This window comes from Pavona decussata, unplaced genomic scaffold, assembly GCF_977016875.1.
Source record: "Pavona decussata unplaced genomic scaffold, jaPavDecu1.1 SCAFFOLD_133, whole genome shotgun sequence".
Taxonomy (NCBI): Eukaryota; Metazoa; Cnidaria; class Anthozoa; order Scleractinia; family Agariciidae; genus Pavona; species Pavona decussata.
Window position 1 is genome coordinate 3,315,886 of NW_028145546.1, and position 24,078 is coordinate 3,339,963.

Sequence of the window (24,078 nt, forward strand, 5' to 3'; positions counted from 1 at the left end):
CGACAATTTTTAATTGGAGTGTTCACCGCGGTCTGGGGTCTGCGCATGCGTCAGGTGGGTTTTTCACGCATTCAAGACTCACACATGTATTGATACATGAATGATTCGATTTCCTGGATATTTTTAGAATTTTTTTTTCTAATTTTTAGATGTTAGATTGTTAGCTAATTTTTATCATTCTTTTTGTTTTTGTAATTTTATCTGTTTGTTTGTGGGCTTCCTGTAAAGTAGCTTTTAGCAAAGTGGAGTGCCACGTAAAATAAAATTAAAAAAAAAAAAAGACTCAGACCAGTCGTTACATACTTCGTGCTAAAAAAAACTTAAAATTTTTTTAGTAAATCGTAAAATAAGAAAGACTCATAAAAAAGTTATCGTCTCTGAGCTGTCTAAGTAAAAAAATTACCTTTAAATAACAGACTCTTCTTAATTTTTACGTTGTTACACCTTGACTAGTTTTGATACAACTATCGATTTTACTGCAGATGGCCGTGTTTATACTAGAGGACGCATTATCCGTCTGGACGAACTTGGGCGAACATTTGTTGCTCGTCTGGTTATTCGTCTCTAGTATAAAGACGAGCACAAGACGCATTATCCGTCTGGACGAATTATCTTCCGTTATTCGTCTTGAACGACGCAAAGACGGATAATGCGTCCTCTAGTATAAAAATGGCAATTAATAAATCTATCGTGGAGGTCTGAAACTTAGGCCCGTGCTATTGTTATTGGCCGTTTTTATGCTAGAGACATTAAAGTCGTCTAGACACATTTAACGTCTGAGACGTTAAAGCCGTCTGGTATAAAAACGGGACGATTAAAGTAAACCTAAGCTCAGCTTCACTCCACTTTCTGCCCCAAGACTCCTTCAAGTTCTTCCGTCTTGGCCGCCATGCTGTTTAAGCGCTAAGCCTCGATTTCTAACTCGTGCCAGTCGTCTGTGGACGAGTCAGGGCTAAATGCATCCCAGTAAGGGCGTCCCGTTTTTATACTAGACGCATTTAACGTCTGAGACGTTAAAGTCGTGTTTTAAGTGCGTCTAAACGACGCACTTAACTAAAGACGTTAAAGTCGTCAGACGTTAAATGCGTCTGTCTAATAGCATAAAAACGGCCATTTGTTGTTGCGTCTATCACGGTCGAAATAGACAACGTTTAGAGATAGATTTGTAAAGCTACGATTATGTTGTATCAAAAAAAAAAAAACATTTATTCTATGCTCTTTTTGCCACCACACACGCCAATTTTTGTAGAGTAAAAAATAGTCAACCTCGAATAAGCTGAGAAGCCCAGTCAAGGTCCTGATGTCAACATCAATATATTAATTGTAATGTGAGCGAACCATAAGAAAATAAAACAGCTTGTTTTCTCATTGCACAACCATGAACCCGCCGGCGCCATTGATGGGTGTTTTTTCCAAACCAAAATTTGAGAAAAGAGCCTGGGAATGAAATATTATTTAGTGAGAGGAGTCTGGGTCCAAATGGTCAATACAAAATGGCGGAAACTTCGATTGAGGTTCTGTAATTTTATTGTGATCGATTCCAATCGATTTCATTCCTATTGCTGAGCAATACATGATTCGGTACTGATGGATTAAAAATGCCTCGAAATAAAGGAGAGAATGCTGTACAGAAAAGAAGCTTTGGACAGGTGAAAAAAAGGATAAACTCCATTTCAAGACGGGTAAGCTTTAAAATTAAACTCCATCAGTTGTACAAACTAGCTCCTGTATTCCACTGTAACTTTCGAACAACCCCACTACGGGCCTTTTAAAAGCTCTATATTTTACGCCTCAGAACGTTAAGCTTATATATATTATAAATTGTATTTGATACCTTACAAAATTAATTTTAATTATTATGTAAGCTTACATGTGATTACCTCACTGTAAATTGAACGGCTTCATTTTTATAAAGTCTTACTGCTTACCTGAAATCTTTCCAAAATTTAAAAACATTGCAAAGCTTTACTAATGATAATAAAAGTAATGATGATAATATTTATAATAATAACCTTTATAATACCCTTGGTAACCCGGGGTAGTCAATCGATAAAAATTGATATCGGAAAATCATTCGATAAATCGATATCTATCGATAAATTGAATTTAAACGATATCGATTTTATCGGTCAATCGATCAAATTCGATACTCACACGCCGACGTTATCGATTGTATCAGATTTATCGATCGTTATTGAATCGATAAAAATTATCCTGTTTCCGTTGATGGAGCGTTTGATTGTGACTCTTTAAATATAGATTTCAAAGGCAGCAATGAAATGATTCGTTGACAAACACTGTACAAGAGACTAAAGAGACTGCATTGTGATTTTCTTCCTGATTTTATTGTTTGATTACAAACGTAAATTAGTTTTCCTTTTGGAGTTTTCCGGGTTCTCGGCTTCAAGGTTGTCGTCTAATTTTTCTCTTTCTTTGTTCCGTTGGTTTTGAAACCACGTTTCCACCTAAGAAATATGGGGAACAAGAAGAATTTACATTACGAGCCCGAGGAGGTCTAGGTGATTTGTTCATATCTTTACAACGAGCGTGCGATTGTGTTACATCAGCAAATAAATAAAACAGTGGAATAATCAACCAGGGATATATATCGGATTTCAAGTCAAATACAACACACGCTGAGTAATACTAAAAGTTTGTAGAAAAGATGAAGCAATTCATATCATTTAATGAACAGGGAAGTTGTTATAATTGTCTCTGCGAGTTCTTTAATATCTTTTGGTGTAGCCGTTTCGAAAATTGGAACGATAATTCAGTTTCGATAAAATCGATAGCCCTGACTCAAAAATCGATAATTATCGATTACTCACAACGAAATCTTTTAACGATTTTTATCAAATTTCGAAAAAATTAATCGACTTTTATCGATTGTTATCGAATGCTATCGATTATCGATATTATCGATTGACTACCCCGGGTTGGTAAGTATTTATAGCACTTGGACCAAGCATTTGAACTCCACAAACGTCCCAACCAGCACTAGATGGACCGGCTGGCTATTTACAATTGCAGCCAAGGAGTTGAACTTGGGGTTACTGAAAAACACCTCCAACGAGCTGTCAGAGTACTACCTGACCAGGGATCTCCGAGCTCTGGATTACAATTCCAGCACTCTAACTGCTCAGTCTCACTGCCTTTACAATTCCCGCGTAATATACTTAAACTAGGCTGGCATTTTATGTATGACTTGTTACACTGAAGGTCTTTGGCGTGGGTTTTCAAGGTTTCCAAGCCTTGCTGGAAACGTGCTTCCATGTTTCAATTCACGGTCAACAATTTCGCTGACTGGCATTTTCATGTGATGGTACCACTATTAAATTATGGCCAGCTAGTGAAAGATGCCCTAATGAGAGGCAGTCTTGTTAGAGAGCATGATGTCACATGGTAGTCTAATTCCAGGTGACATTTTAGACCACCTACATGTAGAATATCTTTGTATAGGTCCCATAAAGAGGCTGCGTCAAATTGTTGGAAAGTGTCCATGTCACATACTTGAGAGCATGATGAGAGGCCAGCTATCCCAGTAGCAGAAACTTAAGCTTGAAGGTCCTGAAGAAGTGAGCCCCAAATCCTGCTCACTTTCTTTTGTAAAGACACTGAAGTTTATTTTACCCTTCATGTGTACTCATCTACACTTGTCTAGATAATTTCACTGCAATATACACTTTTTTCAACTTGTTTTGTTTGGTTTTGTGCGTAATCATCGTTAGGTTGATGAGTTCTCCACTCATTTGGATGGCTCATCATCAATAACATCACCAGAAAGAAAACACAATTATGTTAGGTGAGTTTTGCATTTAAAATTGTTAGTGTGGCACATAATTACCTAAATGGTGGTCTAATCTATACATTTATTTCTTATGTCATCCCTAAACATCCATTGCTTTACAGGTGAACTCTCATGTGATGAAATTTATACAAATTAGTTATCCCCCGCAATAGGAAATGAAGTCAAGACCCCAGCTGAGATTATAGACAGACAGACAGATAGATGAACTTTATAAATGTTTCCTGAGGGTCTAGCACCCTGTTTTAATGTGGTACACAATACAGCTAAGATACTAAAACTCAAAATTAGAACTTAAAAAATCCTAAAGCTCACAGTAATATTAAATTTGCAATTAAAAAGTTAAAATTTACATTTATGTTAAAAAAATAAAAGTTGCCTATTTACACATCCAAGTGTAATCCACCAACAGCTCCGTCACATTCATTTTTTTTAACTCTTTTTTTAAATAGGTTTGTGTCATGTTTAAAAAACAAGCAGGAGTGTTTTATCGGGTGTAAAACCACAAGGTGCTGCCGAGTGGTTTTAGACCTGATAAAACGCATGCTGCGAGTTTCTTGAACGGCTTCAAAAACATTCCTGGAAAAGCATGTGTCAATAGAGTTCATAACTATTATGCTGTAATTTGTGAATGTTGGAAAATACTAGCTAGAAAAAACCACATACTAAAGAGGAGTGTTTTATCAGCTGATAAAACAAGCTGCATACTAATAAGGAGGAGGTTTATCAATATAAAGTCATTGCCGTATAAAGTGACGCGATGTATTATCAACCGTTTGATAGGTCAATGGGCTTATGAATTATTAATGAGTTTTGAAGGTCTCTGATCTTTTCACATCGTCGTTCATGGGTACTTTAGGAAAGAATCTGCTTATCAACTCAGCTCCGTTTCAAACACCAATGCAAAAGTGTTTTAAAAAGAATCAAGTGTCTGTCCTAGACTTGCTTTTTTGAATGCATAAAGCCTTTTCAGGGATCATGTTTCACTACTTTGTTAAAACAATAAATAAATAAATATTTCCTTTAAACACTGAACATTATTTTTGTCCCCATAGCTGTGATAAATTAAAGGCAGAAATTGAACTGCTGTCAAGTGACCTTTCTGGCATGGCAAAGGTATGAATGAATGTTATACCCTGCACACACACGGCTTCCTAAAAGAATGGATTTTTTTTTATTATATATAATATCATAAATTATTATGAGTCAGTAGTTACATTTTCAAATGTTAGGCAATACACTTTTTATTTATTTTTGTCTTTAAATCTTGAGCTTGAACTGTGTTTTTGTTGATGCCCTTCATTTATTTATTTATTTATTTATTTATTAGGATGATGGAGATGCTTCTCTAGAAGACTTCAATGAACAGAAAAGAAGAGAAAAACAAAAGCTTGCTGAATTAAAGGTACAATTTTTTGTACTTGCTACATCATGTAAAATTAATGGAATAATGGTATCAAAGGTCAATGTGTTATTAAATTATCAATGTTTTTTCTTCAGTATTTGAAATTTATTATTTTGATTGCAACCAGGGATTACTTCAATGTAGAATTTGAAGTAATGTTTAAAACACAAGCAGCAGTGTCTTATCGGGATTTAAACCAAGAGGGGCAGCCAAGTGGTTTTAGACCCGATAAAACATGTGCTGCGAGTTTTTTGAACGGCTTCAAAAACATTCCTGGAAAAGCTTGTGTCAAGAGAGTTCATAACAATGATACTTTTGTGAACGTTGGAAATAAGCATACAAGAAAAACATTTAACACCTCATACCAATAAAAAGGAGTTTTATCGAGTTTTAAAACCACTGCACGTGATGTTTTATCGACCATTTGATAGGTCAATGGGCTTATGAATTATTAATACGTTTTTAAAAGTTTCATAATGACTGCCACTATAATTTCTCTATGGTCTATTCACAAAAGAGCAGTCAAATTAAGCTGTATAGAGATAATAATCTGTGTACCAATTATTTACATCTACTGAGCAACCAGGACTCCAACTTCAGACCTTAAAAGTTGTAATTAATTTGTCAAAATTCGTTTTAGTGTAGGTTTTTACTTTTAGTGCAAACTTGTGTAACAGGTTTCTTAATTTTGTTAAGGTTTTCACATTTAACTACCCAGCAAGTAAGCAAGCAGAGTTCCCTCGGCTTACAACCAAGCTTGATATTTGCATTTGAATAGTCTAGGTAGCAAGTTCAGTTTTTGCAGTTTTCATAGAATTCACAACTTTTGCAAGATGTCACATTGGGGTCAAAGAGAACTATAAATTCTACAAAAACTGTGAAAATTATTGAATTTATCTCATTCTGTCGCAATCTTTGTGGGTTATTAGATGATCACGTGAGACAAATTTTGAGCTAGTCTGAAATGTCAGCCGTCTCCTCCCCTAACCCACAGGGTAGGGGGAGGAGACGGCTGACATTTCAGACTAATTTTGAGCTATCATTAATTTTTGAACCACATTGACTAACACCTTTCATGCCATTAGGGCATTAGGTAACGAATCGATCGATTCGAGTCGATTCGTTATATTCCCAGACGAATCGGGTCAGATTGGGTGTATTAGACAACCCTCACATTTTTACCCGAAAAAATCCCATGAAGCCCCCAAACCATGACTTAAAAAAAATAAATGGCCTGTGATATAGAGGGGAAAAGCCTTAACTATAAGGTGAAATTTGTGTGACGGATATCTTGGATTTTATGGAGTATTTTGGAAGGAATTACAAAATGTGAAATAGCAATGAATACACTGTATTTATTTCAAAGTCTGCACTCTCTCTGATGCATATTGCCTGAGGCATCGTACAAACTGTTTTGAGCTAAACAGCTGCCCATTTTTACTTGAATTTTATTTGCCTACCCTGTGTAGATAAGTTGTTCATGAGTCATCCCTTTTCAAAACATGCCACTTATATCAGCCACAAATTTGCATAATTTTGTCAAGTTTTCAAGAATATTAAATTGTCAAGTGGTGCAACACAAAACAGGAAAAAACGTGTGAAGCTTCAGTTGTTTTCACAAAATCAAAATTGCACTAATGCAGCATACGTGTCGGTGAAACACGACCACATTTCATAAATTGAGTGTTGGCTGGCGGTGGAAAGTTGTTGGTTGAATTGAAATTATTACTGGTAATAGAATTCTTAACCAAAGAAGATGAACAGGTCTTTATTTCACACATACGAGGTTTGAAAATATGATATTTGCCCAGTATATGGAGGTTTAGGAAATACGATATTTGCCCAGTAAATACATGTTGTTTTTTTTTAAAACAGACAAGCATTGACAGCTTGTTCGGCTTCAATGCCACATTTCTCTTCTCAGCTAGCTATATTTTTTGTTTATAATTTAGCCATTTGAAATTTCTAAGTTGCTTTAACTTTTTATATGATCAGATCAGGGATCGTTTTACTGAGTTTCAAGACAAACTCATTCCAATTTGTTTTTAAACCGCGGCTGTAGGGAACGAGACTTCTGAAACAGCTGATCGGAAAACGGGCCATATATTTTGACATCTACAGGTAATTTAGCGGTTATACCCTAAAAAGGCAAAGGGCATGCGTTAAAAAAAAATTAAGTGAAAATCCTGAAACAGTGGATTATGAATTGAAACTGTGTTCATGTATTTTTTGTTTGTGTCATCGACATTCTTGTATCAGCTTTATCTGTTTGCGTTGGCTTAAATTGGTGAGAAAGCAAGCTTGAATCTTTTGGCACCTTGTTGACCGCAACAAAAAAGCTATGGAATCAGTAAAGAGCTTGGTTGCTCTTAGGGTTTTGTTTGATATGCTAATTTTTATAGATGTCGCTTTGGGTATTATCTAATTAGCTGAGAATTAGCGAGTACTGTCATCGAGGTTCTAATGTATTTTAACGCCAACCTGAACGATCAAACTTTTATCTCTTAGTTGAGAAGAACGCAAAACACCCGGAAAGCATAAACGAATGCATTAAGTGTTTTCTGTCGTACGGTATGCAGATTTCTCCCAGTCCGGAAACAAGTTTTGACGTACATAGTAAACCTATTCAAATCGCACACAAAAGAAAATGTCGTTGACGTAATTTTTACTTGTTCAAACATTTTCTTCAATAATTAGAAACAAAAGCTGAATATTCAAATTAATATCAGTTTATTTTACAAAGCACTGCCCAAAGATTATGTCGCTGAAAATATATAATCTTGATTGAGAAAATTGAAGAAGTCTGGTACTGTACGATTTTATTTTTTGAACCTGTTACTTTCCAAAATGGTAAGCATCTTGTCATACTTTGTGTAAACCTTCATGCAGATACTTAGATTTTCATGCACAGTTCACCTTTTCTGTTGATACTTTTTGTTTGACAGAGCAAGCTTGACAGAATTTCCGAACAGTTAGAACCTGATGAAATTGAAGAAGATTATTTCAGGTAGAGAATATACATTGTATGTGTTTAAGTAAGCATGTACAATGCGCACTGTTTTGAAAGCGTCGGTTCTTTCACGGAACATTAGCTCTGCTAGTGAGTGGGTAGCATTCCTAATTGAACTATAAAATTGATGAACACCTAGCGTATTGTTTTGATAAATTACCTTTTCGAACGTTCTGTTTTATAACTTGAGATATTCGGATAATCAGTTGAGTATCTGTGGGAAAAGGCACAGCTTTCTGTGGTGAAATGACACCACCTAGAGCTCGTTACAAGGAGGAAATTAATAACTTTAATTTGCCGAGCTCTTTGGGCACATTGTATCCTTCATTCAGCCATTCTACCAAATAAAAGCGACCTCTTTCGATAGGCACATTCCGGCGACAGGCCAGTGATTTTCGCGTGTGGTCGCGTGTTTCGCCCGCGTTATTAGCCTCAAAGAAGTAAGGCCCTGTTCAGATTAGCTGCCCGTGCCAGGGTCCTGTTCCCGGACACTAGAAAGGACATTGTTCAGACTCCTTGGTGCCCAAGTAGCAATCGTGTTCTCGTTCGTCAATTTAGCACCCGCCATTTTGTTTACCGTCTCGTTGAGAGGCATGAGGAAAAAGCGTGGGAACTAACATCCTGTTCAGACAAGTGCCTCTGTCTAGAAACAGTGCTCTGGTACTACCCTTGGAGGTAGTACCCGGGAACAGTGCCCAGATTTTTGCTCCAGCACCGACAAAAAGCTATGTTCATGCAGACTACTGCCTGTGCTGAACGGGGCCTTACAGAGACAACTCATAGTCTAGCGACGAGGCGATATTTGTCCCGCTTTTTTTTTGTTACCAACTGGTCCCCAATTCGTGCATTAGAAAACCGAAAAGTCAGTGGAGGTATGAGACAAGTGTACCTGAGCCCGGTGGAGATTTAATTACAGTTCCGGGATTGCTTTAAAAACTGCCTCTCTGTCATGAAACCGATAAGTTATGATCACCCAGATGAGTGGGACTGTTTGATTGATGTTTCGGCAACCTGAGTGGAAGTCATTTACAAAAACAGTTCTTCCAAGGACTACACTCAACCAGAAAATCATAATTTATCTACTAAGATGTGAGCTCCTGGGTTCAAACCATTTTCTTTATTTGCTTTGTTTCTTTACAGAAAGATGCAAGCAGGTGACGTTGGCGCATCCAACAGCGACATACTAACAGACAAAGCTGATGATGATGAAGCAGGCATGCCCGAGAGGTTTGTTAGCGTAGAATGCGATGAACTCCTATCCAACGTGATGGAATATTCACTAATGTTGACGCTGCTTAGAGGTCGTGTGGCTTCCATTCATGGTTGTTTCCCAACTCGGTACCTGTTTAACTTATTTTCCGTTTTCTTTTGTCATATCCAGCGAAGATGATGAAGAAGATGACGATGAAGATGATGAAGATGATGATGACAGTGAAGAGGAAAGCACGACAAACGTCGTTATGGTGCGCTATCAAATCAGTTTGAAATCTCTTTAGTAGCCTCCATACATTTCTTAGAGTTGTAACTGCGAGAATTTGTTGGTTGATCACTGATTGTTTGTTGTTTATCCGGTTTTGTTTCTTAATCCGCGTAGGTCCGTAAAGTTGAAGCTTTGAGTGATTTTAATGGCGAACAAGATGGCGACCTCAGCTTCAAGAAGGGCGAAATTCTAACAGTCATCAAAACGAGGTGTGCAGTTCAAATCACAAACTGTTCAACTAAAATGTCTTTCCGGGTTGTTTGAAAGCCGATTAACGCTAATCCACGATTAGATTTTAATCGAGGCCTTCAGCTCGTTCTTAAAAAATTGTTTTAAAGGTTAATTTCGAGCTTAAGGTAAAGAAAGGTCTTAGTAAAAACTGAGGGCCAAATCTTTTTTTAGGAATAATCTTTATCGATTAGCAATTAAGCTCGAGTCAAAGTTTGCGTTAATCCAGGATTAGCTTAATCGGGCTTTGAACAACTGGGCCCAGAAGTTGAAAATTTTGCAGGTCGGTCATCTTGAGACTTACAGTACAAATGAGAGTGGATATATACTTCTCCCTAATCTATTCAGTCACCACGGGCCGTTTATTAGGAACTCGCAACATGACCAGGGAGCTCGAAAGCGAAAGTTCGAAAGTTTCTCGAGCTCGAAAGTTCGAAAGCTCGAAAGTTTCTCGAAAGCACCAAAGCTATAGGCCGGTCAGCTTAGTTTGGTAGAAACTGAGGAGAAGCTGCTGCCTTTGCGGTACTGTCTCCAATTTGGGGATGTACAACAACCACTGAGGACGTAAAAAACCCCGGCTGTGACCACACTCAGTGAGAGCAGGTGTTCGCTTGACGTGATTCTCTGAAAGCCTTCTGAGTGAACAAGACCACAACTATGTATAACAGCCAGAAAGACAATGGGATGTGGCCGAGCTCTGGGATAAGGCGCGGTGATGATGGCCGATTATCGGGCCCCTAAATAAATTTGCCCCTTAGTTTTCCGATATTGAAGCGCGCGCTAGCGCGCGCGCGAGCTGGGTGAACTGACAATAAAGTCGCGCCCTGATTGGTCAAGAATACATGACGTATTTTCCCTTTGTTTCGCAAGTAGAATAACAGATAACGTTTGCAAACTTTGTGAGCACACGACGTGTGGTTCTCTACCGTGATATTTTAGTGTTTGTTTTACTGGAAAGTAGACGATTTCATCGCATGGTCTTAGTTAAAGTGTTTTACTTATCGGATTGTCATAATGGTTGATACAATTCTAATATTTCTTGCGTTCTCTTTGTTACAAATTTTAGCGAAGATGGCTGGTGGGAGGCCGAAAATGCAGCAGGAAAAAAAGGCGTGGTGCCGAAAACCCTTCTGAAGGTTAGATTCTTAATTTACTTTAAAGTGAACTTTAAATGTCGAGTTTATTTATTTAGTAAAATTAGAAGTTTACGCCGGGAACATGACTAAAACATTGTGGCGTTAATTTCAAGCTAATCCCCTGAATTTTGTTTGTGTTGAAACATTTTAAGATCTTGTGATTTTTAATTAGATCATCGAGGAAGACGAGGGATCTTCCCCAGAAAAACAAGAACATGAAGAATCCAGTGTAGTTAAGAAAGGTAATGTGTTGATGTTGTGTAATAATGGAGGCCCTATTACCTCGAACAATTTTTATGCCTTTTGTCTCGCGTTGCCTTTTTTGGCTGTGCCTCGGTTGAAACAATAGGGAGCTTTAGCAAAGACGACACAGGTATTTTTGTTATGCAACTTGAAGACATTTGTCGCAAATACAGCAGTAGAAACTGTTTCAGCATTTGAGTTGCTCGAGGGTGTGTTACGCTTACAAATTGCCACAGTGTTTTCGCAAGTGATTCAAATTGTACGAAAAACTGTTACGTGTGACAGGAGCTTTATTTGTGAAATAATTGCTTAGGTTTCACAGAAATTAGCCGAGCATTTTTCTGTTTTTATCACAGAGAGAGCAGATAAAGTTCCGGAGCTTCCAAGACAGAGAAGGTAAATAGAGAGATCAATGGTGGAAAGTTAGTAAATTAAACTACTGTCGTGATTTGCCAATCCGCTTGTGATCAATCACAAGAAACGAAAAAAAAAAGTGCAACCGGCGCCAAGCGCGGGAAAACTCGCCTTACTCAGGTAATGATTGCTTTTGGTCTCGCCTCTGATTGGATGAAAATTCAGCAAGCTTGTTCTGATTGGTCAAAGTTTGCCGCACGCGTTTTCTCGATGTTTTTCCTCCAATTTTTTTTTTTTTTGGATTTTCAATAGTGAGTGTAAAACTGCTCTGTTTTCTCTCTTGACTCCAATCCCCTACTTTAATTTTTTTTTTTCGCTTTTCCTTGGGGCTGTTTAGCGGAAAAGACCTATGGCAAAGTCTCAAAAGAGGTACAGCTCAAGAGGTATGTTTCTTACTCACTGTTTTGAATCTATTTACCATCATCAGCTTTTGTACAGTTTTTTCTCCTTTTGTATCAAATGCTTTACCTAATGGCCAACCTAAGAAAATTACTGTCTTTAGCTTCCTTTTCTGTTTTTCGTTAGAAGTCAAAATTAAACGCGTTTTCCATTTTGCCAAAATTTTCGGCGCAAGCAATTGAAATGCAAATTGACGCGTGGATCTACTGAAAAATGTTCGTGTAAGGGAAGCCGTTAACGTTCCATTTGGAAACACATAATTTCACTGCAAACTCGTCCCTATTATAACTACGCACTGTATGCTCAAAATGGTTTTGCTTTCTGTTAAAATTTCTCCTGACAAAATAGCAGCAAGTTACCTCCGTTACTCAGCAAAGTTCTCGTCAAAGTTGTGGGAGAGGAAGATCAAATTTTTGACTTCTTGTGCCTTCACGGGAACATTTTTATCTACCAGTGAGAACGGAAAGGTGGCCTTTAACCTCGATGAAAAAAAGCCTTTCCATTTGAAACGAAAAGTCTCCGGAAATTCAAGCCAAACGTCTTGGCTAAATGGAAGCGCCTCAAGAATTCTGCGTAAAATGGAAATCAGTTTGTTGATTTGGAGCGCGCGCGCGGCGCACTTGAGCCATTCAATTGTGACGTATACTTTGATGTTCGTCAGTTTGAAAACCTAACGTTTTTGTTTGCTGTTTCGCCGGGTGGTATCAGGCTGGTTTCCGCTTGCCACAGTTAATCTTAATTTACTGACGGAAAAATGGCATACTGTGCTTCAGTTGGTATCCTTGATAAGGTATTTTTCTTTTGATATTTTAATTGTTTTGTCTAAAATTCCCCTTCAAAGCCTTACACTCTCTTCATTGAAATTCACCAGCTATCAGAGTTGTAAAATTTGTTGGCTTTTTCTACGCGTTTTCGCCGTTTTGTGTTGAGATGGCCACGGTTTCGTTTTCCATTGGCTTTTCTGTCTATTTCATAACAGTCCATTCAATGTTTAAAAATAAAAACAAATTGTACAACTATCGATCGTGCTTTCGGACATCCTAGCGTTACTGATATATGCAAAGTTGAATTGCCATTTTCCCCGACATTTTGAATTGTTTTTATGCGTAGATTATCACATAAAAAGAAAACCATTATTATTCGGCTGCATCTTTTACCATTAATTGAAATAAGTGGTTCGCCATTTCGCATTTTTACGACGTAATTACAAAGAAAAATCATTCATGTTTTTGAATCAAAATTATTTTTTCTGTGAAACACAATCGATCAGTGGCGGTTTATTCAGTTGTTTTATTCTTCCCGTGACTGACTGTTAAACAACTGTACTGTACAATGAATTGTACAACAAAAAACAAAAAACAGAAAATAATAAAACAAAAACAAAAATTTTCGATATACTTCCGTATTTTTTATTTGGGCTGCCTTCTTTCAGATTTATATCAGGGTAAAAAATTGTTGCAAGGTGCAAAGTGTCCACTAAGCTTTACAGAAGCATTTTGTCGAGTGACGCTTATTCCATTGTACTTGAATACGAATTAAGAATATAAATGGCGTTTTAAAACACCGGGGCGAATATTATCGATTTTTATTGTCCCAAAAGATAATTTCTGAATTATAACATTCGCATAATATTTGAAAGAGGTGGAGAGGGTTTCAATTTACATGGTTGGCAGCTGAGGAAACAAACTCTAGAATTAATTTTTCATTGTGTTTCGTTGTATACAAAGTTTCGCGTTTCAAGGAAATCTCGATTTTTATTATTTTCGTTTGGAGAGAAAATGCTATTGTTTCTCCTTTCTGGAAATCCCACGGCGTATTTTCGGATTCTAATCAGACAAGATGGAGACATTGTAATGTAAAGTTCGTCGTTACTTTCGGAATTAAACTTATACAGCCGTTAGTTTTTCTATCGCTACTTCCGAAGAGTCGTTGGTGCTAAATGTGAAAATATACGCACATTGATTTCTAAAATGGCGTTTACATGTTTCGTCCGATAAGGGGGGCCAAATTTGTTTTCCTAAATGAGTGGAATAATATTCCGCTAATTTTACTTCCAACGACAAATGAAAACCATTATGGCAGAATGAATGGGATGTGGTTTACTCCAAGAAGTAATGATTGTGTTCTTTTAATAATGTTTTGGTTTCGGTGGGGTTGTCTTCTTGTGGAAATGGGCTTTCTGTGTATTGTTATTCCTAAACTGGAACTGGAAGCCTCTACCCCTTCTTCCTCTTATCCTTCTCTCTAAACAATTGTGAGGCTTGTATTTGCAAGGCAAATTGTATACTAATGTAATACGTATATAAAAAATTTTGTCTTTGCAGACTAGCGCCACTGATGTGTTGAAAGCCATGGGCGCTATGCCAAGTGGTTTCCGTTCGACTACGCTTGGAAAATTAGCCAAACAAGGTAAGTGTTTAGACCTTGAATTTACCACCCAAGCTCAGATGTGCAATTCTCCTTACTGAGTTTGGTACCCTACAAATAAGACGTTTTGGAATAACACAAACGCAATGTGGCAATCAAGGATGTGGGTTGAACAGAAACATGAAAACTTGCTGAGAGTGTAGCTCTCGCGCTTGGGTCGTTTGACCACATCCCATGCGCTTTCGTCGACAGTCTTGCATCTAATAAACAAGGATAACTCAGTTCAATCTCGTACTCTCGTGGTCTTCACTGAACTCTCGTGAGCTCTTGTCGTCCGGTGTGTTTTCAGTGAATCTCCTTTACTTTTCATTAGAACCGACGAGAGTCCAACTGTCACTCTTGCTTTACCGACCATGCCATCTTATCGACTCTAGCTCTCTTCACTCTCAAAGACTTTGAATTGGCTCGAGTTAATTTTCATAAGAGGCACCAACCACCTTGCGCTTAAGGAGTTTGAATTTTTGTCAGTTTCCAACAACTGCTAAATGTTCTAAATGTGAAGGGGCAAAATGAGCATCCATTATGATTTAGTTTAAGATGCTTGCAACACAAACCTTTGAAGTTTTCATCCACACGATAGTACTGTTTTTCTATCCCGTTTAGTCTTGCATGGTCTCTAACTCGATTGTTGATTCATTTTTAGAAAACTTCCAAACCAGTTCGTGGGTGATGCCAAAACTAAGCCAATCTAATGTAGCGTTCAGAGACATTACTTGGGATCCCGTCACTAAACAGGTGAGGCGTTCGGTTATTTCGCCCAGTAACATACTCGCCCACACGTTAAAGTCAGCCTATTAAATATAAACCGTCGAACACACAGTTTATTTGAAAGCTTTTTACTTGTTACTGTACCTGAAAATCGATGAGAACAATTATGGGCGAAGTAGTTGTGGGCGAGTTCGCGTTTGTGCGAAATGACTACCATTCTTGCGTTTACCGATCCACCATATTTGCGAGTAGCGTTAAGTGGAAATCAATGCTACCTGAAACACAGATCATGTTATCATTATACCACATAAACACTAGGCGCTTTCAACTTTGTTGACTGGCTGGTCATGAGCTTCCCAGTAGCTCAGTGGTTGACCATCATCCATCTGGCCGCTCTGCGAAAGGACGTGGATTTGATTCCTGTGGGATTGTTTCTGTTTCACTTGAAGAAAAGCTTGTTGTTCTGCCCTTGTAGTTACGGCCGAGAGTAGCAAAAACCAACCGGGTCTTCCAGGTGCTGAATGCCAGAATGATACCTTCTCCAGGAACAGGTAGGCTGAATTCTGAAGATTTGAATAGTGGTTTTCTTTTTGTTTGTTTGTTTGGTTGGTTTTTTTTTTTTTTTTTTTTTTTTTTTCAATGATCATTTCATTAGTGCCTAACCACTTGCTTTGAAAATAAAAGTGTGTGCAAATCGTAGAACCTGAATTGATTTTGTAAGCAAATGTGGAAATCTGAACTGTTTTTGTCAGTGGGTAGTCCTTGACCGCGAGTTTGGAAGGTTTAATGCAGCGATCCGATCAATGTCTGTCAAGAGATCGCTTAGATCACCGGAGTTTAATCGGCTTGCATGGGTGAGGCGACATTTTTTAAACTTTCGAGTTACAAGCGAACAGCCAACGTCTCACATCGCTCTTGCTAAGAGTGGCTCAAAAGACTTCTCAAAAGACTTCATCTTTGAGCCCATTTGCAAAGTCTCCGCTGTCATCAGCGTTATCGATCTCTTTAGTATAAGTTAGTGTGGGCGGTTATCATGTCTGCAAAATTTTGTTAATAATCAAGTTTTCTTTGTTAGGAATCGAAGTTGTCAGCCGTCATGTAAGGATTGTAATATGGGATAACGCCAACAAAAAGGTATGTTGAAGTAGTTTCGCAATTTACCACATTGTACCTGTATTAAAATTAATTAACTTTGCAAGTAATCAATAGTTGTCTTCACACTAGTTAGATTCTTCGGTAAAAATTTTATACTTAAGCAACTTGGCTTATTCTGATTGTCAGGCGGTGTGAGCCCCCTCGGTCTTACTGCCTCCGTGGCAAAAACAATGTTTCGTGAAGGTGAATAAAAAGTTGATGCAGCGCACGTCTTTTCAACCCTCTGTCACTAGCCATAGCAGTTGAGTTAGTTTATTAGTATAAGAGAGGTTAAGCACCACGTTTACGGCAAACGGCAAAAATGACCACGTGACCATGTTTATCCTTCATTTGCCGCTCGCTGTTTTCAGTTTCTCAGAAAAATTGAGTGTTTTTGCGTTAGAATTTAAGGCCAGAATTATCTTGTACTATTTTCATCTACGCACTCATATTTTCAAGAAAACATAAACGCGAATCTCAAGTTTGCCGTTTGCCGTAAACGTGGTGCTTAATCTCTCTATTGTCATCTTAAACACCTCAACGAAGGAGCCAAATTCTATAAGCCTTCGGTTTCTCTTTAGGCGATCTCACCACTTTCTATTCATATTTCTTTGTTTAATTTGTAATTTAAATTAGAGTGGTGAATAAACTTTGACTTTGACTTTGCTACTCGCATGTGGCACTCGTGCAGTGACACTCAGACAAGTCAGCGTTCTCGTGGGCTTAGATTGACGAGTCGTTTTATGCAAACAATATGTGTGATTTCTCTTACAGCCGCTTAGTAATGTCCACTCGGTCCGTGCAACCTCTACAGATAAAGATCAACTGACATGGAACTTTACCCCTAAGGTAACATCTCCCGCATTTGATTCATAAATTGTAGTGTTGTAAAGCAAATTCCCAATAAGAGTAACATCCAATTTATAAACCTACCAGGTCTTTTAATAACACCTCTTCCAAAGAAGAATTAAAGTATGTCTGTCTGACTGTGGCGTATAGAGGAGATAGTTAACAAATCGACGGCAGTTTTCTATGGTCTATACTCTTATAGACCATAAAATGACGTCACAAAATGTTCAAAACTCAAGTGGAACCACGAGCCGCAGGCGAGTGGTTTCACTGCCAAGGTATGGACATTTTATGGCGTCATTTTATGGTCTATGAGAGTATAGACCATAGAAAACTGCCGTCGATTTGTTTTTTACAATAACATGGAAAAAGTGCGAGCGGAATTGGCTTTTTTTTTCGTTGAGAAAGCGCGCGCGTTACATCTGACGTCATTTTTATTGTCTGTACTCTTATAGACAATAGCTACGAGCCAATCAGCGCGCGGGAATTTGGACAGTTATTGTAAAATCGAGTATGACGAGTCGTATACTCTCGGTCTAGAGCCTCGTCACTCTCGACGTGGCCTTTTCTGCAGTTAACAAATCGACGGCAGTTTTCTATGGTCTATACTCTTATAGACCATAAAATGACGTCAAAAAATGTTCAAAACTCAAGTGGAACCACGAGTCGCAGGCGAGTGGTTTCACTGCCAAGTTTTGGACATTTTATGGCGTCATTTTATGGGCTATAAGAGTATAGACCATAGAAAACTGCCGTCGATTTGTTTTTTTTTTTTTTTACAATAACATGGAAAAAGTACGAGAGGAATGGGCTATTTTTTTCGTTGAGAAAGCGCGCGCGTTACATCTGACGTCATTTTTATTGTCTGTACTCTTATAGAGTCTTATAGACAATAGCTACGAGCCAATCAGCGTGCGGGAATTTGGACAGTAATTTTTAAAATGGAGTTTCTTGTCTCTTCACACTGGTCTACACATTCGGTAGCCACTGAACTTCCTTGTTATTTCGGGATATATAAACTGGGGCGATAAAGAGGAGGGTGTGTTATCGGGATTTTACGATATGTGGTGCTTTCAAACTAACCGCGCTTTGAAGTTCTCGATATTATTGATGAAGGTTCCGTTGGCCGTGTTGTTTTTTTGCAGTGTCCCTCCAGTGTGTTTGATTCAGAGTGTCTGGCTCGTATTAATTCTAATGATGATTCTTTAGGTGAGTCATGTTTCTTTGGATGCAATTCTGTTTATGTGTATTTGAGTTAAGGACGGTCCCTCTTTTGCTACTGCGCATACGTCCTGCGCATCTTAAAATGGTCTGAGAAACGTGGGTTTCTTATGGAATCCAAAAATAAAACTGGAGGTAACCACGCATTTTTTAAAGATAGTTAAGCTTCATTTTGGAGAAAATTGCCATATATTGTTATGTATTTTGCAGCTCTTACGAATGACCGTTGCTGAAATATCTCTGAAAAAAGAGTGGTTACCCCCAATGTACGTTTTAAATTCTAATAACCCTTGCTAAGATCTGCTTTTTCCGCATAGCCGTAAAGTACGCAAAAATAGCTCTATATTACAAGGCACAGTGCAAGAGCAGACCCACTTGCTGATGGTTACATATCTAGAAATTAACTGTTTCCGTTTTTTTCATCTTTCTAGTTATTCTATTTGAATTGAACATGCTTTACAAAAGAATGGTGAGTATATAATACTTCAGCAACTCTGTTTTTTTTTTTTTTTTAATTTTTTTTAATGCCCTTCATTTACTTTCCCGTTCTGGCTCTCAATTCTCACACAGAATTCCTTATGTTTTGGGATACGCAACTAGCCTAAGGGAAACTTTAACTTACCTCTTTAACCCTTTAAGCCCTAACAGTGATCAGCATCAAATTTTGCCTTGTAATATCAATGCTTATTCAACCCCTGAGGTCATAAGAATGAAGGATATGATCACCCAAGACGAACTTTTTTGATATTTTTATAACTTCTCCACAGTACTTTCATAAGAAAAGTATGGGGACAAGATGGGAAAATTTGTTCCTTGATATCAGGGGTTAAAGGTTTAACTCAGCCACAATTACGCCTGTTATCGCATTTCACCTTGCTGCAAATACAGCCGCCTGTCTTCGCTTACGGCGTCAACGAGTTGTCTTGCTGACAAATTTTCAAGACATGGCAGTTAGGCGAAGTTTAAGGGGTCAACAGGTGCGCCTCTCCCAATGTTCTTAAGCCCGCCAAGTAATTTGTCAGCCAGCATGCCAGCTTTATCAGGTTTTTAACCCGAGTCCCCTGTCTTTTGTGGAACACTGAGTCCTAACCTCTTTACCCGGTGTGTTTCTCTTTATTGTAGTCTACCGGAGAGAGGGGCGAAGTAGCTTGTGGTTGGTGTGTAATGAAACTGTTCGAAGACAATGGATCCCCAGTACCGAACAAGTATGAATTAAAGATTAAAAAAATAAAAAAAAAATTGTTGACCCAGTAGTGTACACTGAGGCCATATAAATAATATAAATACTGCTAATAATAATGCTCTTCAGTGTTATTTCTGCACATGAATATATGAACCATATATTTGAGCTGCCGCTTATAACCCCCCCCCCCCCCCCTCTGCCGCTTATAAGCTTTCCTGGTTATAGGCCCATCTACCTGTAAACCAAAAGATACATCCCATTATTAGCCCCCCCCCTCCCCTATAGTTTCGTTTGTGTTTTTAGTTTTCATTTTGTTTCAGATATTAACGTTTTAAAGGTTAATAAAAACCAGTAAATGAAGAACGTATTTCGATCAACACTGCTATAGCTCGTTTCGAAACGGTTTTTTTATTCCGGTTATAAGCCCCCTCGGATATAAGCCCATCTAAAACCCCTTACGAAGTTGTATAAGCCCAGGGCTTATAAGCGGCAGTTTACGCTAGATGAAAGACCCTCGCAGTTATTTACGCAACTTTTAAAAGCACTTGCGAAAAGAAAGCTTAAAAAATGCAGGCTTGAACGGGATTCGAACCCATGACCTCTGCGATGCCGGTGCAGTGCTCTACCAAGTGAGCTATCAAGCCAGCTGGGAGCTGGTTAGTTGGGTGTTCGTAACATGCCCGTGGAGGGTGAATAAAAGTACATACTAGTTATGCAATGCTTTCGAGTGGTATACCGTGAAATATCCCACGAGTGACTTGATTTTTCTTAGCATACACACGATCCTTTAGGCAAGTGTGTATACAAAGAAAAATGAAGTCACGAATGGGATGATCACGGCATACCACGAGAAAGCACTGCATAACTAATTTATCCCATGCCACTCATTGAATTAACACAAAACGTCACTCGTTAATGCTTTAACAGCAATACAATCAGTGAAAAAATATTCAACAGACTGGCAACGTTTCTTGAAAGTACATAATAAATATAAAAATACATAAAAAATAGGTACTGTTCATTAAATGTATAAAAGCCTTCAACAAAAGGTAAGAAGTATTCAGGAAAAAATTTGTACGCCGTGCGGAATGCCAGGATTTTTTCGTGAAATACTACCCGTTGCATACCGCAGAATATGCTACAGGTTTCTAGCTTTCTGATTGGCTGTATTCTCTATAGTATGGGATAAATGAATATATGAAACATATAGTTGAACTGCTATACTGTTATTTTATAGCGCGATTTCTACTAGTTAACCGATAGCCATTAACAAAACACATGTGAACAGAACGGTTTTCAATTGCGTGTCGTAAAACCAACGCCAAAATGATCTCTCTGACCAATCACAATACGTTAACAACACAATAAACCAATCAGAAGTCAAAGCAAGTAAAAGTAACCGGCGGCAATCGCGGGAAAACGCGTGCGGGCAAGAGGCGCGAGTATTTTACCCAATCCCTGAGCAAAGCAAAGCGAACCAAAGCCAACAATGTGCTATGAGATGTGCTTCGAGAGGACACCCGCTTTTTCAGTTTCGGTTTAAAGCCTTTGTTCCTCTGTTATTCTTTCAACGACAAGACCTTGGTCTCAGTTCACCTTTTTTTTTTTGTGCCACGAGACAAGCAAGGCTTCAGCACATTAAAAACAGTGTTAGATTGACTTCACTCACTTTTTCTTCTTTATGGTAGAACATATGAAATTCCTCTTTATGGCGGAACTCCGTTTGATACTGGAGTGGACCTGGATCCGTCGGTCAGTTTAAAAGGTAACGTTTTACTTTATCATTGTTTATTGCCGTTGTTTGTTTGCTTTCCTGTTAGATTGACAACTTGAGGTGAGGATGGAATGGTGAAACCTCTTTCACCGGGTTAAACTAAAAGATTTACGGTGAGGATTTGTTACTGTTTCAGGAAGCTCCAATCGTTTCCAGCAAGTCGTGCGTACCAACCGACAGCCGAGGCTGACAGTTAAACTTATTTCAGTCCAAAGAAGAGAAATGTATGAGTAAGTACGATAGTTACCTGCTGTGTGGTGTGTTCCACATGCACTGCCTAGGGAGGAGGTGGCATGTGAACATCATTATCGTATGATAAAGGTTCTATTCTAGCAAAATAAACTGGAGGATCCTTCTGTAAACCTTTTTTGTGACGCTGGTATCCCCAGTTATTATTTTTATTAAACTCTATGTGAGCACATGAAAGTTACTAATATTTAGAGCTGCATTTCTAAAACTGGTCAGTATGCTACACTCCATAGCAAACACTATCACACTTGAGGAAAAAAAGTGTTGGTACAGTCGAACCCCCGCTTTTCTTGCTCCCGAAAATTGACCCGTTTAACAATACCACACCTTTTTGTTGTCCCCAGCGGTGCGCACAACAATGCAGTTCTGCTCTCTTCGGTTTTTCCTCCGACAGGTATCGGCTGCTTGTGATGTTAAATTTCGTGAAGTGTTGCCTTTCATTGCTGCTGTGTAATATCCTCTTTCCGTTTTCCTCCGTAGCATGTTGCCAGATACTTTGTTGACGTGTCACGTGTATAGCCAGTTCATTTCCTTGTACCGTCAACTGCTGACCGAGGCTATTATGGACGAACGGCGCGACTCACAAGATGCTGGTAAGTATTGCTTTACTCTGCACATGCATACGTTAGCTAGCTGAGCATCAGCTGGTGCACGCGGGAAGGTCATGTGCTCGACTCCCGTCGGTAACTACAACTTTTTTTGTCTCTGCTCGGAATATGCTGGATCTTATCGTATCAAGTAAGAGGGCATTTTCTCAGAAGTTAGGTCGAACAGTTTGCGATGACGATTTCCACTCATGGTTTTGCTGGTTCAGTTTTTATGATGCTTTTATCTCGTATTTCAGGTTTTATCATGGATCCAATAATATCTACTTTTCCTAAAACCCTTTATACTCCTGATGTCATGGATGCTCTAAAGGTAAGACACCATAGCTAACACTCAGGTTGGTTTTCCAAAGAAATTTAGTCAATGGAATGGAGCAGCTACTCAAGCCATAAACACAACCCACGATTCCTTGATTCGCTCTGACGAAGGGCTAACGCTCCAAACGTCAGCACTCGAATCTCTTTACGGTGGCCAAATTACCTTTAGTTATCAACTCTGTTGATAAACTAAGCATTCATTTTTGGTGATGTTTAGTTCGTTACCGCGTACATGACGTTCTTTCGTTTCATTCGTAGTTCTTTCGTTTCATTTTAACAGCGTTGCTGGGACGAGAAGAATAAACGAGATCTCAAGCGATCTCAACGAGTAAGTTATAGTTGTACTCAATTTTTAGCTGATTATTAGTACCATTTTAATAGCGGAGCTCCGAAGGCGCGTGCGCTGAGCATTATGGGTAACAAAATTTTGTATCCGGTGGATCAGTTGGAGTCCATGCAAATATCATTTTGAGCGTGAAGGAAATTCTCGTAACTCCAGAAATAGCCGATCCCGTCCTGAATGTTTACCTACATTAACAGTTTTTGGTTGTTGTTTATATCGTGGTTAAAATAAAAGTGTTTGGTAGCTATTAATACGGTGGTTAAAATAAATAGCGGTTAAATTACGTGCATACGGAAACCATAAGCAGAAATTTTGGAGCTCCGCTTTTTAGTTTTAGGCTTGGAAAAATATACATTATTTTGATTTCACGTTTTATTTTTAGAGGGACGGCACAGTCATGCGAAGATTCTTCAGGGAGGTTTATATGGACAGCGTAGTTCCAGTGTTAAATTCCGCTGAGCTTTTACCGTACATCTGGGGAAACGACGAACGAGAGAAGGTATAAATGCTGATGTTTTTGATATTTTATGCTGGTAAAACAGACTTGAGGGCCTTTTTTATCCAGTTTATTTTTTTACGTTTATAGGAACGCTTGGCATGGATACTCGCTTACTGTGATAAACGAACTGCTCTGGAAAACCTGCTGTCTCCTAACAGATTATACAAGCCTTTTAATGTAGATCGATTTACTCTGGACTTATCCAAACTCGCAGCAACGTAGCAATGCTTCCCTGTCAACTTCCGGTTTCACGGACAAGACTCTGGCTGTGCTTCGTTCGACTTCCTGTTTAATAAACGGAGGCAAAAGCATCATGGGAGCGAAAACGCGTTACGTCACGACCCTAACAGTAACCTCGTTCCCAGGAGGGGGAAAGAAGAAATACTTGGGCTCGCTGATACCCAAATATGGGCTGTAAAGAAGACTCCAAGACTGGCACAAATGCTTTGTGGCTTTTTAGCCAACTACTGTTTGTCTTCGCGTGAGATTTTTGACGCATCTCTTCAATTTTTCTACGTAAAGCAACCCAGGACACGGACTGTTGTAATTTATTATTAAAATAGGAATATTTTTACATTTTGATGCTGAACATAGATCTATTGGAGTTATATTTACAAGTTTACAATAAATTAAACTATTTATCTTTGT

The 24,078-nt window shown here is 38.5% G+C and overlaps 1 protein-coding gene across 3 annotated transcripts; it reads left to right on the forward strand.

The window, feature by feature from the left end:
* Positions 1-1,487: 1,487 nt before the first annotated feature.
* LOC146468276 (nephrocystin-1-like) lies at positions 1,488-24,076 on the forward strand. 3 transcript variants are annotated; one of them, XM_085124737.1, is made up of 27 exons: positions 1,488-1,682; positions 3,729-3,802; positions 4,861-4,921; positions 5,136-5,210; positions 8,156-8,217; positions 9,361-9,447; positions 9,602-9,683; positions 9,815-9,909; positions 10,995-11,064; positions 11,237-11,306; positions 11,664-11,703; positions 12,059-12,104; positions 14,445-14,529; positions 15,191-15,282; positions 15,731-15,806; positions 16,331-16,389; positions 17,164-17,238; positions 18,384-18,447; positions 18,891-18,928; positions 19,582-19,664; positions 21,331-21,407; positions 21,553-21,646; positions 22,146-22,258; positions 22,510-22,583; positions 22,869-22,916; positions 23,314-23,430; positions 23,518-24,076. In XM_085124737.1, the coding sequence occupies exons 1-27, from the start codon at positions 1,599-1,601 to the stop codon at positions 23,650-23,652; spliced, it is 2,076 nt and encodes a 691-aa protein (XP_084980863.1). In that variant the 5' UTR covers positions 1,488-1,598; the 3' UTR covers positions 23,653-24,076. The 3 variants fall into 3 exon arrangements, with proteins under 3 accessions (XP_084980863.1, XP_084980864.1, XP_084980865.1); XM_085124738.1 differs by lacking the exons at positions 1,488-1,682; positions 3,729-3,802; positions 4,861-4,921; positions 5,136-5,210 and adding an exon at positions 6,859-6,996 and having other exon boundaries at positions 23,518-23,787; XM_085124739.1 differs by lacking the exons at positions 1,488-1,682; positions 3,729-3,802; positions 4,861-4,921; positions 5,136-5,210 and adding an exon at positions 7,965-8,060 and having other exon boundaries at positions 23,518-23,787.
* The last annotated feature ends 2 nt before the right edge of the window (positions 24,077-24,078 follow it).